The 16,547-nt window shown below is 38.3% G+C and overlaps 1 protein-coding gene across 1 annotated transcript; it reads left to right on the plus strand.

The window, feature by feature from the left end:
* The first annotated feature begins 778 nt into the window (after positions 1-778).
* Positions 779-16,456, plus strand: kpnb3 (karyopherin (importin) beta 3). The gene is made up of 25 exons (XM_033981390.2): positions 779-988; positions 5,576-5,656; positions 7,530-7,722; positions 8,521-8,623; positions 8,725-8,821; positions 8,898-9,002; positions 9,220-9,342; positions 9,874-9,994; positions 10,088-10,175; positions 10,649-10,755; positions 10,876-11,000; positions 11,144-11,233; positions 11,401-11,574; positions 11,670-11,888; positions 12,030-12,113; positions 12,198-12,330; positions 12,717-12,838; positions 12,925-13,021; positions 13,354-13,638; positions 13,919-13,974; positions 14,088-14,210; positions 14,323-14,542; positions 14,633-14,861; positions 14,932-15,073; positions 15,670-16,456. The coding sequence occupies exons 1-25, from the start codon at positions 911-913 to the stop codon at positions 15,754-15,756; spliced, it is 3,282 nt and encodes a 1,093-aa protein (XP_033837281.1). The 5' UTR covers positions 779-910; the 3' UTR covers positions 15,757-16,456.
* Positions 16,457-16,547: the final 91 nt, after the last annotated feature.

The following is a 16,547-nucleotide window of genomic DNA, read 5'->3' on the forward strand; positions in this document are numbered from 1 at the left end:
ATCATAGATCATCACATTGGAATATAACAAATAAACAGATAATTATTCACACGATTGAAAGCTACTTCTCACTTTACAAACCAAATATTATCTTCTATCATCATGTTGTCCATTGTTTAAATTGAGCTACTAAACTATAATATCAGAAAAAAATCACTGCTCCTATAATAAAACGATATATTTTTTGTTTTAATTAAAAGTGTTTAGTGTAAATTGAAATAAAAAAAATAAACAGCTTCTGTGCTTAACTTGAGTTGTGTTGTACATTTATGATCCTTAAATTATGCTGCACAACCTATACAGTTTAGTTCATATAGTAGCCTATATTTTAGATTTTACTCAGATATAGTCTATTTGTCCATTTTACATTCAATTCTATGATGTGTTTTATCATCTTGGTTTGTACAGTCTATTCATTGACACTAGCAAGATGATTCTGAATTGCCAAAAGCATAAAAGAACAAGAATGACTCTATACAACTTGATCAAATGCATTTTATTTTTTTGTTTTCCCCCTGTTTTGCTGATACACACATGTCTGCATTGTTATTGTGCACACAGAGACCCACCCAAGCATCCATCCCCCTACTGCTTGTGCAAAACACGCGCAACATGCACAGCAATTTCCCGCGTTTTCCATTTTTACCATTAACCAACCACAGCCCTGTATTCACTTTCTGCGCCTTTCTGATCCAATAGCAGCTTGCAGATCTGTCTAAGCTCTTTAAGCCCCGTCTTCTGCACGTTTTGGACGAATAGGCGCTCGGTAAAGCTGATAAACGCGGCCAATCGTGAACCAGAGTGCCGTGAGTGTGACCGAAGCGAGTGGTGCACCGAAGCCGACCCGGGCACAGTCTTTTCGCCTCTCCTTTTCCCCCTCCCGGGCTGGTTCTTTCAGATCTTGACTACAATGGCGGAGCAGCAGCAGTTCTACATCTTGCTGGGCAATCTGATGAGCCCGGACAACAACATCAGGAAACAATCGGAGGTGAGAAATGTCGGGATTTTGTTGTTTTAAAGGAGATCGGTTTGGTAATCGTGAGGACTAGCGGCTGCGTAGGAAACCGAAGCCCACGTGTATGGCTAGGGGGACTTGCTACATCCAAGGCGTTTCACTCCGGGGAGGGTCTACAATGAAATATCAGCTTTAGAAACCAATATAAATGTGTTAATACTAGTTAATAGTTGTCAAAAGTTGTGCTTGGTTTAAATTTGAATGAACATTACGGAATCTGAAGCGAAACTGCGACAAATCTGGTATAACCTCTATTTATGTACAAAACTCCTTAAATGAATCAACAAAAACCTGCTATCAATCATCAACGTGAAGTAACCGTATTCTCAAATTTGTCTTTAATCCCAATCGTCTGTATTTCGACCATTAAGCTAATATTTATTGTCAAAACCAACAAAAAAATGTCTCTAACCCATGGTCAGCCGATCGAAATGCCTGAAATTTACAGAGACTCCCTGCACTATACGCAGAGAAACTGCTAACTGCTGTCTCCATGTTGCGTAGTTATGCGGTTTATTGCCCATTTTTTACATTTACGAACCTAAACTTCGATATGGATACAGTTTTACGTTCTTAGGTCCTCTGTGTCACGCAATTTACTTCAGATTAAGCCGATAAATGGCCCTACGTGGACGTTTGATTCACCAGCTGACTGAGGGCTAGGCAGGAAGTGGCACCACGGCGCTAGCTACATGGCCTGTCGCTGCCTGATTTGTATCGCTTCGTTAGCTGCTGTTTTGGGTTGAAGAAATCATTAAAACATGTTTTAATCACTGAGCAATGCCTTGTCCACATTAAAGCGAAAAGCGGTCAAAGATATAATGATAAAATCGCACTATAATCACTGTAGACTGAGATTAACAAAAAATAAACGCTAATTTTGACGTCCACTACTTCCCCATATTTCTTCACAAGCTATAACAATAAAAACCCCATTCTTCTTCTATATGTACAGCTAACGCTTATGTATTGGAGATTATTTATTGTGATTATAAATTGTCATGACCGGCGGTTTGTTGATATTTGTCCTAGTAGAGTTTCCGTTATCAATATGGCAGACAGCTGGAGTGTAACAAATCAGGTAGCGATGCTAATATGCTAGTGAGAGTTACCTAGTCACTTTCAATGGCTAGTTAGCCAAGTCTTATTGACAATGTGAGTTTGGCTTTGTTGAAATGTGAGGTGATCTTAAGAACATGTTTGTATATTGTGGAAAGTTTAGCGTAGTGGACAGGCAGGTTTATTCAGAGGGCGGTAAAGCTTTGGTTCTTATGTAACGTTAATGGTCTTTAGATAGCTCTCTGCTCCACTGACACTATTAACAAATGGGGTTGCACTAAAACTGTTAAGTCATAATATCCTGGTTTCAATATTGTCACTAAAGAAAATGACAAACACTTAAAAAAAAATATAATACAATGAAAAACCTATATAATAAAGAGCCTATAGCAAAACTAATATGACCAAAACATAAAAGTCTAAATTACATGGCATGCTAATCTAGAATACATTATATTGTAGGCTGTAGGTTTTTTTTTAGTAAATGTAAAAATGTGTACAGTTGCAGTACTTTTCTGACTTATTCATTGATTTCAGCTTCTTGTTATAGTTGACTTTTATTTGACCCTTTAACTTTTCACTACCAATTCCATTTTTATTTTTTTTTTATACAGAGAAAGACCAATGCGATCAATCACTCTTTTTCATGATTGCCCTGTTCAAATACAGAAAAACTACATGCTTACATTTAAAACTTTAAAAAAGCTGTAGGTGTGATTTATAAATGTTTATCACCAGATTTAGAGTGCATTTGTGGCACCAATGTTATCTTCAAAGAGATAATTAGTCTTAAACAGTCCTTATTTTTCATCATTCGGAAATGCATGGATGGAGATTAAGTTGTGCATGAAATGATTAGGCGGAACATAATTTGAAAGGCATTGGTCCTAAAATATGAATAAAATGAGAAGTCTTGTATATTGGTTAGTGGCTACACGCAAACTCCTGCGTAGTTTAATATTAAAAGCCCGCATCAAATCAACACACTTTCATTGCCTTATTATCTTTATTATCTTGCTTTATTATCTGTGGATGCCTTAACAATTTGGCTCAAAATTTAAATCACAATTATTTCAAAAAATGACTTGTCAAAATGATCTTGAAGGGAAATAGACCAAATATAATTTAATCTTAATATTTTTGTTCTGTATTCAGACCACTGTAAATTCAAAAAGTGTGTAGCACTTATAATTTTGAAGTTAATTGTATTTTTGATTACAATACGTTTTGTAATTAAACTGTACAATAATTGAAGTCCTGCTTTTTATAAATTTGATTAATTGCATTGCCCTAGATGTACTCTCCTGTCTCTGTAATGTATGAGGCCCCAAATATATAGCTCCACTTCCTAGTATTGCGTCATGGGCTCTCCCTCTCCCCCTCGTCAGCACTTCTAAGGACAAAACGCTGCTGTCTGCTCCTCTCCAGTGACACTAAGCTCAACGAATCCACTCTTCATTCAACAACACATCCTCATCCTGACAGTTTAATACAGAGGACTAATGCAGTGAATCACCTCTTCAAATTCCAAATTATACTGCATTTGTATTGTTTTCAGGGCTAAAGTTCATCATAGTATTGAAATTTTACTGTAGCGACAACACTAAGGAATAGCCTCCTATACTCGATACCGATTCCAATACTACGATGAATATAATGGTTATATTATATATAATATTATATGATATAATTTAAAAAAACAGTGCAATCCCTCAGTCGTCCAGGTAGATTCATAGTGGTCCATAGGTGTACACTAGTATGTGTCTAATACTTGTTCTGATACAGCTCAAAATAATTTTTTAGGTATTCAGGAAGGGTTCATTTTTCTGTCCTGTGACTTTTTTAGTATTGATACTTGTTCAAATGAGTATCTAGTTTCAATACTACTTTTGGTACTGATTAGTATTTGACTTTTTGATACCATTAACTCAACCAAACCTAATAGCCTGTATACTTCAGGAGTAAAGATCCTAGACTAACAAGTTGGGAAGAGATTTGTTTGCATGTTTTAAAATATTTAGTTAACAGTGTCCATTTTAAAGTACAGGAGCATTAACATTTGAGAGAAGAGTGAAATCTGAACTGCTAAACTAATCAAAGAATCCCATGGATTTCAGACCATGTTTGTAGAAATCTAAACAACAGGTTTAGCAGCTTTTACACAGAGTAAGACCCCATGGAGACACGGAGACTACTTTAAACTACTTTATTAGAAACAATAACCATTTTAGCCTTGTTAATATCCCAAAACAAGTTCTTCTTTTGAATGGTCATATGATCATATAACAGGAAACATGGATCATGGATTCCAGCACTGATTTCTCAAAGATCATTTTGCACTTATTGAGAAGAGATGGACTCATTCTTATTTTTAACACCAATTAAAATATTTTACTTCCCTCTCGCCAACCTAGCACTAAACCCCCTTTATTTAGAACAGAACCCCCATGAGGATTTGCAAGTGGCGAAACTTCCAGCGCTTTGAACACATTTGAAAGCACCATTAGGAAATAATTTACATAACAAAAAGATCCCAGACTGAAAAGGGGAGACAGAGGGACATTTCAACTTTAAGCAGTGCAGACGACTCCAGAAACTTCAGGCTCAGTTTATAGTAAGATTTTTCAACGTCTAAAAAACGTAAATTAGTTTTGGGAGTAAATTGACAACACCAAAACAATACTCATGTTTGTACTATTAAGTAGTTGATATTTGACTGCATTTTAGTCTTATTTTGTTCTTGCAATTGAATACACCTGCTGTGAGCTGGTATTATAATTTTTATATCAACAATCTCTCATATAAACACATTTTCAGCTTTTTTAAAATGCTTAAATTAATATTATGTTCACGTGTCTAAAAACCTAGGATTGCAGTTTTGGCTAAACTTGGCAATACTAAAATACACTCATATTCTAAACATCCATTATATCCTAGTGTCTCATTTTGTTTTCACAGCTAGTATTTGAATATATATGCCTGTTTATGGTCAAGTTGTTTTTTTTTTCCCTTAATTGTAATTTTTTTAAAATACATTTTCTACTTTTATTGTTGCAAATTTGTTTTCTTTGCATGTCAATACCAAACAATACAGTATTTTAAGTTGTTGCTATTCCATTGTATTGTAGTGTCTCATTTCTCTTCTTTTTAAGTAGCAGTATACATTAAAAAAATCACCATAACATCAGATTCAACTTTGTCATGTTACTGAAATGCAGTTTTGGCATCTAACTAATGTGCGATCAGCAAGTACTAGATAAAAATATCCATATAACTAAATATTGTGTAACAGGTAGGTTCATTCATTTCATTGCATTTACATAGACTAAAGTGCATGTATTTAAAGTTTAGGAGTGTGACAGCCCTGGGAAACAAACTGTCCCTTAGTCAGTGTTTCTTGAAATGGGAGAGTGGCATTTTGAGCATGTCCAAAATTCCAACTATGAATTCCTCAGTCCCTCTGAAGCGTCTCTCAATGTTGTTTTTCTGTTTGTTTCACAGGAGACGTATGATTCGATTCCTGGAGGAAACAAGATCACATTTTTGTTGCAGGCCATTCGAGATGTGTCAGTCGCAGAAGAGGTGCGTATATTTATTCATGTGTTGCAATTTTAAAGATTAACTTGGAATAACATGAGTACCGGTGGTTATTAAACAAGTCAAATTACATGCCTTGTAAAATTTCTCTATACAAAATGCCAGTAGAGGGCGCAAGGACCTGTTCAGCTAGAGCAACTGAAAGGAAATATAACTTACTATTATTGTTTATTAAAACCAGTATATGGATTCACTATGACTTCGGGACCACCACCTGTTTTTCTCCAGAGAGATGTCATTGCTGTGTCTGGAATGTTCCTCAGTATTTCATTAAACTGATCTCCATGGAGACAAAAAAGTGATGCCACCAGGACATGTTACAGGTCCACAGTAACGGTGGCTGTTTTTTGTGCAATAGAAACAATTAGAATTTAATACATGCAAGAAACATTAGTTTAAAGCCATACTGTGGAGCATTCTAGGCAAGCAATATCTTCAAGGAGACAAGCAGCCGGCAGATCCCTCCTCCAGAGAAGTTGCATAGTGCACCTTAACAATGTGATTTTGTTGCCATAGGAATGGGACCTGTTTAAGCAAATTATGATCCAACATTGATCAATTGCTCAACCATATTAACTGCTTTACATGATAAAAATCTCCAGCAGTTCACTTTAGTTCAACATGTGCCGTCTTTTTAATTTATACATAAAACTTTTTCCAGAATCTCACAAAACTTTCTTTCGTCACTTGGCCCAGACTCATTACGAGCCTGTTGTGGTATGTTAGTTTCTCAGACTCTGGCAGCTGTTTATGATTGTGATATTTTTAGATTTCTTGAAATTGGAGCAGGGACACAGAGGGACACACCATGGATTATTTATAGAGGGCCAGGTGAAAATGCGTCCTTAAATTTGGGATCATCCAAACATATTGTCAACATGTTAAACGGGGTGCAACAATAGTTTTTCTAAGGTACAGGTTTACTTGTTAGACTGTCAAAAATGACATTTGATAGTTATTTCAGTTGCAACTTCAAAGTTTATTATAGTGTTACACTTCTTATAGGTGCACTATGTAACAGTTCTGGTGGAGAGTCTGCAATCGGCTTGTCTGTTCCTTAGTTGGGGATGCACCATTCCAGCTTTTCCTGTTTCAATGTCGATACTTTGGCTTCAAGTATCTGCCAATCCTCGATACTGGGGCAGAGACTGAAAATATAATTTATTTCCTTTAAACACAAACGTCAAATAGTTACAGAACACATGGATTTTTTTAAACCGTTATTTATTAAAGTGACTACAGAACAACTTTGGACAGTGTTCACCCAAAACATCTATTTTTCAGATATTGAGTCCATCATATTTTTCAATATCAGCACCAATATATCCAATATCAGTGTCTGTACATCCCTGTAGTATGGTATTTAACTTGAATGTCTCCCTGGAGGCAGACAGATGACTCTTTCAGGCAGTTGCAGGTCAGATATGTGGAGAGCCAAACTTTTTCACTGTTAAAAAAAAAACTTATCTGGCATTCATTCATTATGGGTGTTTTTTAATGCCATACTGTGGACAATCCAGGCAAAACAACATCTCCATGGAGACATCACACATGCAGACCCCAAAAAGTTAGATTACCTTTTAATGGCCATATCAGAATATTTAATATGCCCAAGTAAGTGATTCTTAGTAACAATATGCCTGATTGGATGAAAACATGTGACAGGAGCTTCTGTATTAGTTATTTTGGATGTATTTTTACGTGTCGGTAACATGGGTAGAGGTATTCGGTTTTAGAACTTGGCAGTACTTTATTTTTTATTCAACTTTTTTCTCCACAAACTGCCACTTAATTAGAAAAACATGAAAACCTGTCATGCACTTTAACCTTACCTGTGTTTTCTGCTGTTGCCGGGCAGGTTAGACAGATGGCAGCAGTGTTGTTGCGGAGGCTGCTGTCGTCTGCGTTCGAGGAGGTGTTCCCGGGGCTCACGGTGGAGATGCAGATGGCCATAAAAACAGAGCTTCTCACAGCGATCTCCCACGAAACATCTCCAAACATCCGCAAGAAAGTGTGTGACATCGCCGCAGAGCTGTCCAGGAACCTGATCGGTGAGAAGACAATTTATTCAGTTTGGTTTTAAATGTGGACTGAAAAAAGGACAAATACAGAGTTAAACGTGCACTCTGTGGTAACTTTATAATGCCTTCGCAGCACTGGTGGGCGGTCATTGTTGAGCTCCATTTTAATGTGAAGTAAATGAATACATGTACCCAGAATATGTAGTTTGAATACTAATTTTGACTAACTGAAAACCACCAAATGGAAAAAGTAACGTTATTCAGAATACAGTTACTTTTCTGAAAATCAAAGGATCAGATATTTGATCATGTAATTTAGGCTTCAAACAGCACAGAATCGGTTAGAAAAATGGAAAAATCACACATGCATTCATCACCAGAGCACTTAAATGATGGAAATGACTATAACATGGGTAAAAGCTCTGAAAAGTTAATATTACAGAATAGGTAATGTGTAAAACTATGTAATTTTTCTGGTGGAAGGCTGCCACCTGCTTGTCTGAATGGATAAGTTATTGCTTTGCCTGTAAAGTTTCACATTATGGCATTAAGCAGGATGCCAGGAGGCTAACTTGCAACCAGGTCAGATCTGTGGAGAGGTGATGGCGCTCACACTATAACTACATGAAATAAAGAATGCTGTAATTGAATATATGCAATGTGTTACGCAATCCAGACATAAGTTTAATGCCATGATGTGGAACATTCCTGCCAAAGTAACACCATATCCCTGGGAACGACCGAGTGGTGTATATCCATTAGAAAATTTACATGGTGCACCTTTTTAAAATTACACGTGCCATTAGTAAGTATTGCATTTTTCCCCAGACGACGATGGGAACAACCAGTGGCCCGAGGTGCTCAAGTTTTTGTTTGATTCAGTGAATTCTGACAACGTCGGTTTGAGAGAAGCCGCTCTACACATATTCTGGTAAGTACTTTTAAAATGGACTTTAAGTAGACTTTCAACTTGTCAATCACTCATGTCAATGTCTAAAGGCAAATATAAATATGTAACTATGACATTTTCAGGAATTTCCCTGGAATATTCGGTAACCAACAGCAACACTATTTAGACGTTATTAAAAGAATGTTGGTTCAGTGCATGCAAGACCAAGCCAACCCACAGGTATGGAAATGTAATGCCTTTAAATCTGCATTAATTAAGTTATATAAATGTTAATTGAATATTTAAATGTTTTCAGATCCAAATGCTGGCGTCTCGAGCTGCAGCCTCTTTTGTTTTGGCCAATGAAGGAAATGCAGTGCTCCTCAAACACTTCTCAGACCTGCTTCCAGGAATATTACAAGTAAAACAAATTTGACTATATATAATACTGGTAGTTATTTTGTTTTACTAAAATAAGGAGTAATTAAAAAATAAGTAGGAATGTGCCTGGATTATTTTCAGTGTTCATACTGTCTAGCGCTGATTATAATTAAGTGTTTTCTAATAAATCACTTCGTGGTGGTTGTTGTATGCTAATTTTAAAATATGATTTAAACTTTTTTTTTTTTTCCTTGCAGTCAGTAAACGACTCGTGTTACCAGGGCGACGACTCGGTGCTGAAGTCTCTGGTTGAAATCGCAGACACGGCTCCTAAATATCTGAGACCGAATCTAGAGGCCACGCTACAGCTCTGTCTCAGGGTCAGAATCAGTACTTTTTATTGCGGGATTTTCAGAGGATTTTTTTTAGAATCCAGGGAAACTAATGGCCGTTAAGTTCTGCAGAAATGTAGGGCCAATTTTAACTACACTCGAACTTCAATTTTCTACAAACTCATCCACACATGCAAAAGGGATGTGTAGTAGGAAGATGACAGGACAAAATGTGACTAAAGTGTTCAAATAAAGCTGTATTCATTTTCTATAGCGTATTAGCTCCCTGCTTTTTTGGGTGGACCTGCTACCTTAAGTGCAAATATCAGCTTGATATATCTGCCAACCAGTATATATGGGTCTATCTCTAGTTTAATGGTATACTGTGGAACATTACCGGCAAAGCAAGAACACCTGCATAGAGAGAAAATATAATGTATGCAAATAGGTGAGCCGCTACAACATGTTAAATACTATGCAACAACTTAGTTTTTATTGTACGGCCTTATAGAAACTATTTCATATCTAATACATCCACTTGTATTCTGTTTGACCCTATACTGGCTTTTGTTTTTGCAGCTGTGCGCAGACACAAACTTGTCGAACATGCAGAGGCAGCTCTCTCTGGAGGTCATTGTCACGTTATCAGAGACAGCGGCGGCAATGTTGAGGAAGCACCAGGCTCTAGTGGCTCAGAGCGGTGAGACTAAAGTGTTTATATACATGAGATGAGGAATATTCACTCTCTGTTCCAGGTGTTGAGTCTGTACTGATCAGATGGTGTTATGTTCAGTTCCCCAGATGTTGGCCATGATGGTGGATTTGGAAGAGGACGACGAGTGGGCTCAGGCGGACGAGCTCGAAGATGACGACTTTGACAGGTAACATGGATAAAAGTTCTATTTTGCATTTTAAGTTGTTGGCACATTTTGTTTATATCTTCTTAGTTTTGAGTGTCTGTATCAAAGGTGCTCAAAGTGCGGCCTGTAAACTAAACCTAAGCTAAACTTTGCCCTCCAGGGGGTCTAATTTGGTCCACAACGGTGTGCTGAGATTTGTAAAGGAGTATCCGCTGATAAAATTTTGCTGAATTTGACCGTTTCCAATCTAGTCCATCACTCGGAAAAGCACAATAAAGTAATGACTATTTAAGCATAGATGTTACGGTTTACATAAAACATTGGTTTGGCCCTCGCACCACTAATGTGTATTCATTTTGTCTGCTGGGTAATTGTTTTAATCACTATGCTACTGTTGTTTTGGACATAATTGCCATCGTTGACATGTGGCCAACTGATGGATAGTGAAAACAGAACTCCTTGTATGGCGCTAAATGTTTGTCTTGTTTCTGTAGTAACGCTGTAGCTGGGGAGAGCGCCCTGGACAGAATCGCCTGTGGACTCGGAGGAAAAATCATTTTACCAATAATCAAACAACACATCATGCAGATGCTCCAGAACCGTACGTTTAATACAAATGTTGTGATCGTACAAATAAGTCTATGTGGATTTATTTTGTAGTGTGAAAAACTAGAACCTAATTTTTAGTTTGAGACTTTCAAACATTTCTGTGTTGTTTTAGCGGACTGGAAGTACCGGCACGCCGGGCTCATGGCTCTGTCTGCGATCGGAGAAGGATGCCACCAACAGATGGAGACTATTCTGAACGAGATCGTGTGTGTGGTGCTCAGATTTTGCGCAGACCCAGTAAGATCATAATATAATTCACTTCATGAAGATGTATACAACTTTTTAAATGTACATTATTTGGCAACACTTACAAAGGTTAAATCCTAGTTTTACTGTACGGTGAATGTTTTCTGTTGTATTGATCTGTGCTTTCTTCCCAGCATCCTCGGGTTCGGTATGCCGCCTGTAATGCAATTGGACAAATGGCCACAGACTTCGCTCCCACCTTCCAGAAAAAATTCCATGACAAGGTACAAAGAAACTGACCAAAGAAATGGACACATATCTATCTAGTTTCTTTAGTCAAAGCGGAATTATCAGGATTTTATTTGGCGTGCTGTCAATGAAAGGGATAAATGAATCCATTTGTGTTTCTCTTAAATAATTATAAATCTCCTGACCTTGTCCTGTGTTCTAGGTGATTGTGGCTCTGCTGGAGACCATGAAGGACCAGGGGCACCCGAGGGTGCAGGCTCACGCTGCAGCGGCGCTCATAAACTTCACTGAGGACTGCCCCAAGTCTCTGCTGGTGCCGTACCTCGACAGCCTGGTACAGCACCTCTGTGCCATCATGCAGGCCAAACTACAGGAGGTACCACAGTTGCATCACATGCATTTTGAAACGGCTAGCAGGTCTTTTTCACAGCAAGTTATGAGACTTTACTGACCTGTGTTTTCTTCCTGTAGTTGATCCAGAAGGGCACTAAGCTGGTTCTGGAGCAGGTGGTGACATCGATCGCGTCTGTGGCTGATACTGCGGAGGAGAAGTTTGTGCCGTACTATGACCTCTTCATGCCCTCGCTCAAAAACATTGTCGAAAGTGCTGTTCAGAAAGAGCTGCGACTGCTTCGAGGGAAAACCATCGAGTGCATCAGCCTCATCGGTCTCGCTGTGGGAAAAGAGAAGGTAGAACAGAAGTTCAATTTTGTCTTAAATCATTTGAAAAGACAGAATAGTGCCTTTGAGTTTAAAATCTGCAGTTTTGTTAAAACGTCTGAATCCAAGAAAGGAGTTCTGCTCAACTATGGTCTGTGTTATTTTTTTCAGTTCATGTTGGATGCTGCAGCAGTGATGCAGCTGCTCCTGAAAACACAGACAGACTTCAGTGACCTGGAAGACGATGACCCACAGGTGAAATTATAAATCGCCTAGGTTAAATTTTTTTAATAAAAATATCTTGCACCATATAACGGCATCCTTCTTGATTCCCCATAGACCTCATACATGATCTCGGCTTGGGCGCGCATGTGCAAGATCCTGGGTAAAGAGTTCCAGCAGTACCTCCCTGTTGTGATGGGGCCGCTCATGAGAACTGCCTCAATCAAACCAGAGGTGGCGCTACTTGACAGTAAGTCACATTTATAAGAGATGCGTACCTATCGAATTATCAGAAATATTTGGCAGGAAAACTGTTCAAGACACTTATACCACTTTTCCAGAGTCCAAAGTCTGACAAACCTGACCCTTCAGTGGGTTTAGTTTAGTCCCAGTGTTACTTTGTTAATTTTGTCCATTCACAATTACCTCAAAGGGAGTTTTTTGTTGTTGTTTTTTTTTTATAATTGTGCCAACTAGACAATTTCATCACAGATCCATTTACAAAAAAAACTATTTACCTTCTCAATATGTCCCCTGTTAACATTAAAATTTGTTCTGTCAAGAAAAAGTTTGGCAGTTCAATAGCTCCTGGACCAGGGGCGCTCACACAATAAAATTTTTTTTTTTTTTTTGTAGCTCAGGACATGGAGAGCATCTCTGAGGATGATGGATGGGAGTTTGTGAATCTGGGAGATCAGCAGAGCTTTGGGATAAAGACGGCTGGACTGGAGGAGAAGGCTACGGCCTGTCAGATGTTGGTGAGGACTGTTATGTATTTATACATTTATAATTTATATACTCATTTATAAATGTATATAAATTGAAATGATGCTTTGTTTCCCAGGTGTGCTATGCCAAAGAGCTGAAAGAGGGATTTGTGGAGTACGCAGAAGATGTGGCCAAACTCATGGTTCCTCTGCTCAAATTCTATTTCCATGATGATATCCTTTTAATACAAACTTGCACTTAAGAGTAAAAAAAGTATTTGGGAAAACTACTATTCAGCGCTTATAATTTGTAGTTAATGTAATTGGAAGGACAAAACATTAATGCAAAAAAATCTGGTATTTCCAAAGAACATGGACTATAAAAATTGTAAATCATATCTGAAGGAGCTGTGCAAGAAACATAAATGTAGTAAAGTATGTTGTTTGAAAACTACACAGAAGTCTGGTAGAGACCCCCAAATGAATGTAACTGAGTACTACCCACCGTTATAGCACCAGTGTTACTTGTATCTCTCTGCCTTATTCCTCCTTGACTTTCTCTCCACGTGTTCGAGTAGCTGCTGCGGAGTCAATGCCTCTCTTGTTGGAGTGTGCTCAGGTGGGCGGGCCTCAGTATCTTTCCGGCATGTGGAAGTTTATGAGCGACCCTCTGATCAAATCCATCGGGACAGAGCCAGATTCAGACGTGCTCTCAGAGATCATGCATTCATTTGCAAAGTGCATCGAGCTGATGGGAGACGGCTGTTTGGAGCCGGCACAGTTTGAGGAGCTCGGAGGAATACTGAAGGGGAAGCTAGAGGAGCATTTCAAAAACCAGAGACTCAGACAAGGTACAGTTGTAACAAATATGATCTCAATGTTTTTATGTCTGTTTAATATATGATAATATGAAAATTGTGCTGAAATTACTTGTCAAAATAGCAAAATATTAGAAAATGTAATATTTTGCTAACAACTAGTGAAGTTAACATCAATATTAGTTTTAAATATGCTTTATAAATAATAAATTATTTTATCTCAGGAGGCCAAAGTGCTGTAAGACATTTAAATGGGGAAATATACAGTGCTTGTACAAAAGCATCTATTAAAATGGTTACATTTTTTCTTCAGACAAAAGAGAAGATGAAGATTATGACGAACAAGTGGAAGAGACGCTACAAGATGAGGTAAAGACTTATTTATAGATAGATTTGTTTTATAATTTTATTTTTCCCCACCACCCCTGTGTGTAGTTTATTTAAAATCAAACTTTTAAAGTCTGTTTACCTGTTGCTTTCAGGACGAGAATGACGTGTACATTTTGACTAAAGTATCAGACATCCTTCACTCCATCTTCAGCTCCCATAAAGAAAATGTGCTTATCTGGTTTGAACAGCTGCTGCCCCTCATCATAGAGCTACTGGTCAGTTTCAATACAGACTACTAGTCTCTAGACTATACTGTACTCTACTATAGATACTATAGTTAATCTGGCATAACAAACGTGCATTAACCTTTCATTGTCCTCCCCTCAGAGAGCAGAGCGGCCGTGGGCAGACAGACAGTGGGGTTTGTGTATCTTTGATGATGTAGTTGAACACTGCAGTCCCTCGTCCTTTAAATACGCAGACTACTTCCTGGGTCCCATGCTCCAGTCTCTGATCGACCCGGTGCCTGAGGTGCGGCAGGCGGCTGCATACGGAGTCGGGGTCATGGCTCAGTATGGAGGAGCAAACTACTGCAAGTTCTGCAAAGGTGAGACTGAGGGCCAAGCACTTTGATCATTTGCCCGCTCGCACAGCACTATGTTTAACAGGGCTTGAACGCATTTCCTCTCCTTCTCAGAGGCGATGCCGCGGCTGGTGGGCGTGATCCAGGCCCCAGACTCACGCTCCAAAGAAAATGTGAACGCCACAGAAAACTGCATCTCCGCTGTCGGAAAAGTTGTGCGCTTCCAACCAGAGTGGGTCAATGTCAATGAGGTGCTCCCCCATTGGCTGAGCTGGCTGCCACTCAAAGAGGACAAGGAGGAGGCGGTGCATACTTTTGACTTCCTGTGTGACCTCATCGAAAAGTAACTTTTGTTTAAACTGTAAAGTAAATGTGAGCTCATTAAAACACGCTAAACTCATTTTCTTTTCCAGTAACAATCCCATAATCCTGGGCCCAGACAATGCAAACCTTCCTAAAATCTTCCTGATCATTGCGGACGGAGTCGCCAGTGAATCCATCAAATGTGAAGACGCCTGCAGCAAAAGACTGGCCAACGTCATTCGACAAGTTCAGGTCAGGACTGAGGAACTAAAGGATTAATTAGGGGAGGAATGTTGGGAAAAATTTGTTTGTCGTAGTATAACAAACTGTCCTAAAACACTACATTACATTAGACATCCCTTTTTAACAGATTTGGATCATCTCTAAATGTAACTGTCCATTTACTTTTACATATTGTCCTCCTTTCCAATGGACCTGTAGTTAGGAAAAAGTCAACTTGTAACCAAACGTAATCAAATTTGGGTCTCGACAAAAGCTTAAAAAAACAAACTTAAAAATTAATCTTTGCTAACTCAACCAGTTGTTAAATTGGTTCACCATTTTGCCAGTGTTAATCCTTAAAAATATTTTGCCTACATTTAGACTAGATTTTTTGAGTTTCAAAAGAAAGCTGAGTGACTAACTGAAACTGTTGGCTAGTGCTAACTAGCTTGTTTAACAGCACAAATTAGCTCTTTATGGTCAGATTGAGGCTGTTAAACTTTAATCTGAGCTTTGTTTTAACACACAGGGCAGAGCCTACAGTTTTCATCAACATTCTCTGGGTGTGATTCTATCGGCTGCATCAGTATTATTTACACATGTAAACAACTTTTCCTTTTTCTCAGGTTTCTGCCGGTTTATGGACACAGTGCGTTTCCACATTGAATGAGACACAGCAGAAAGCCATTCAGGATCTGCTCAACACAGCCTGATCCTAGTCTCCTACTTCCCATCTTCTCGCCTCCTAGCGCTAACTCGAGACCGAAAACTCTCCCTCCTCTGCTGCTCCGGGACTACGCCACACCTTAACCAATTATTTCGGACCGACTTTGAACGCATCTTTGAAGACTTTCAAAATCGGGGAGCCATCTTGGATTTTTTTTCCCTGCCTTATGATCCACTATTACGCATCCCAACCATTCCTTATGAAAGATTTTACATTAAAATAACTGAAATGGGAGAAAAAAAAATGGGATTAGCATATTTTTACGTGGACTTGAACATCAAATTACACTGTCTCTGTGAATTTTTTTCTTTTTTTTGTATTTTATTTGCGTTTCAGGAGTCTAAGAAGTTACGGCATGTTAATAGTGGCTAACTCTAGACATTATAATATCAAATAGAAATGTGGTTAATTGGAGAGTTGGTTTAATGCTGCTACTCTCTCATCCGAGTTTGAAGGTAAACTTTTGAACGGTTCGACAGCCTAAAATAGCATATTGCTGGTTTAAAAGGGCTGCATTTGTGGACATTGTGACAAGTGGAGGGATATGAAAATTTAGGGTTGTATGTTTAAAAAATAAAAATAAAAAAATGCTAAAAAACGTGAAGGTTTTCCACCCTGTTGCAGCCCCGCAGAAATTACGATGGAATAATAACCACCACAATAAATTCCATTTGAAAGAAACGAAAGGCATGGTTTGGTTCATTTGTAAAACAAATTATGTTTTAGCTACTTAGGGGGTATTAACATCACCCTATTACCTTTTATTTTGAAAATTAA

Source organism: Periophthalmus magnuspinnatus, chromosome 2, assembly GCF_009829125.3.
Source record: "Periophthalmus magnuspinnatus isolate fPerMag1 chromosome 2, fPerMag1.2.pri, whole genome shotgun sequence".
Classification (NCBI taxonomy): domain Eukaryota; kingdom Metazoa; phylum Chordata; class Actinopteri; order Gobiiformes; family Gobiidae; genus Periophthalmus; species Periophthalmus magnuspinnatus.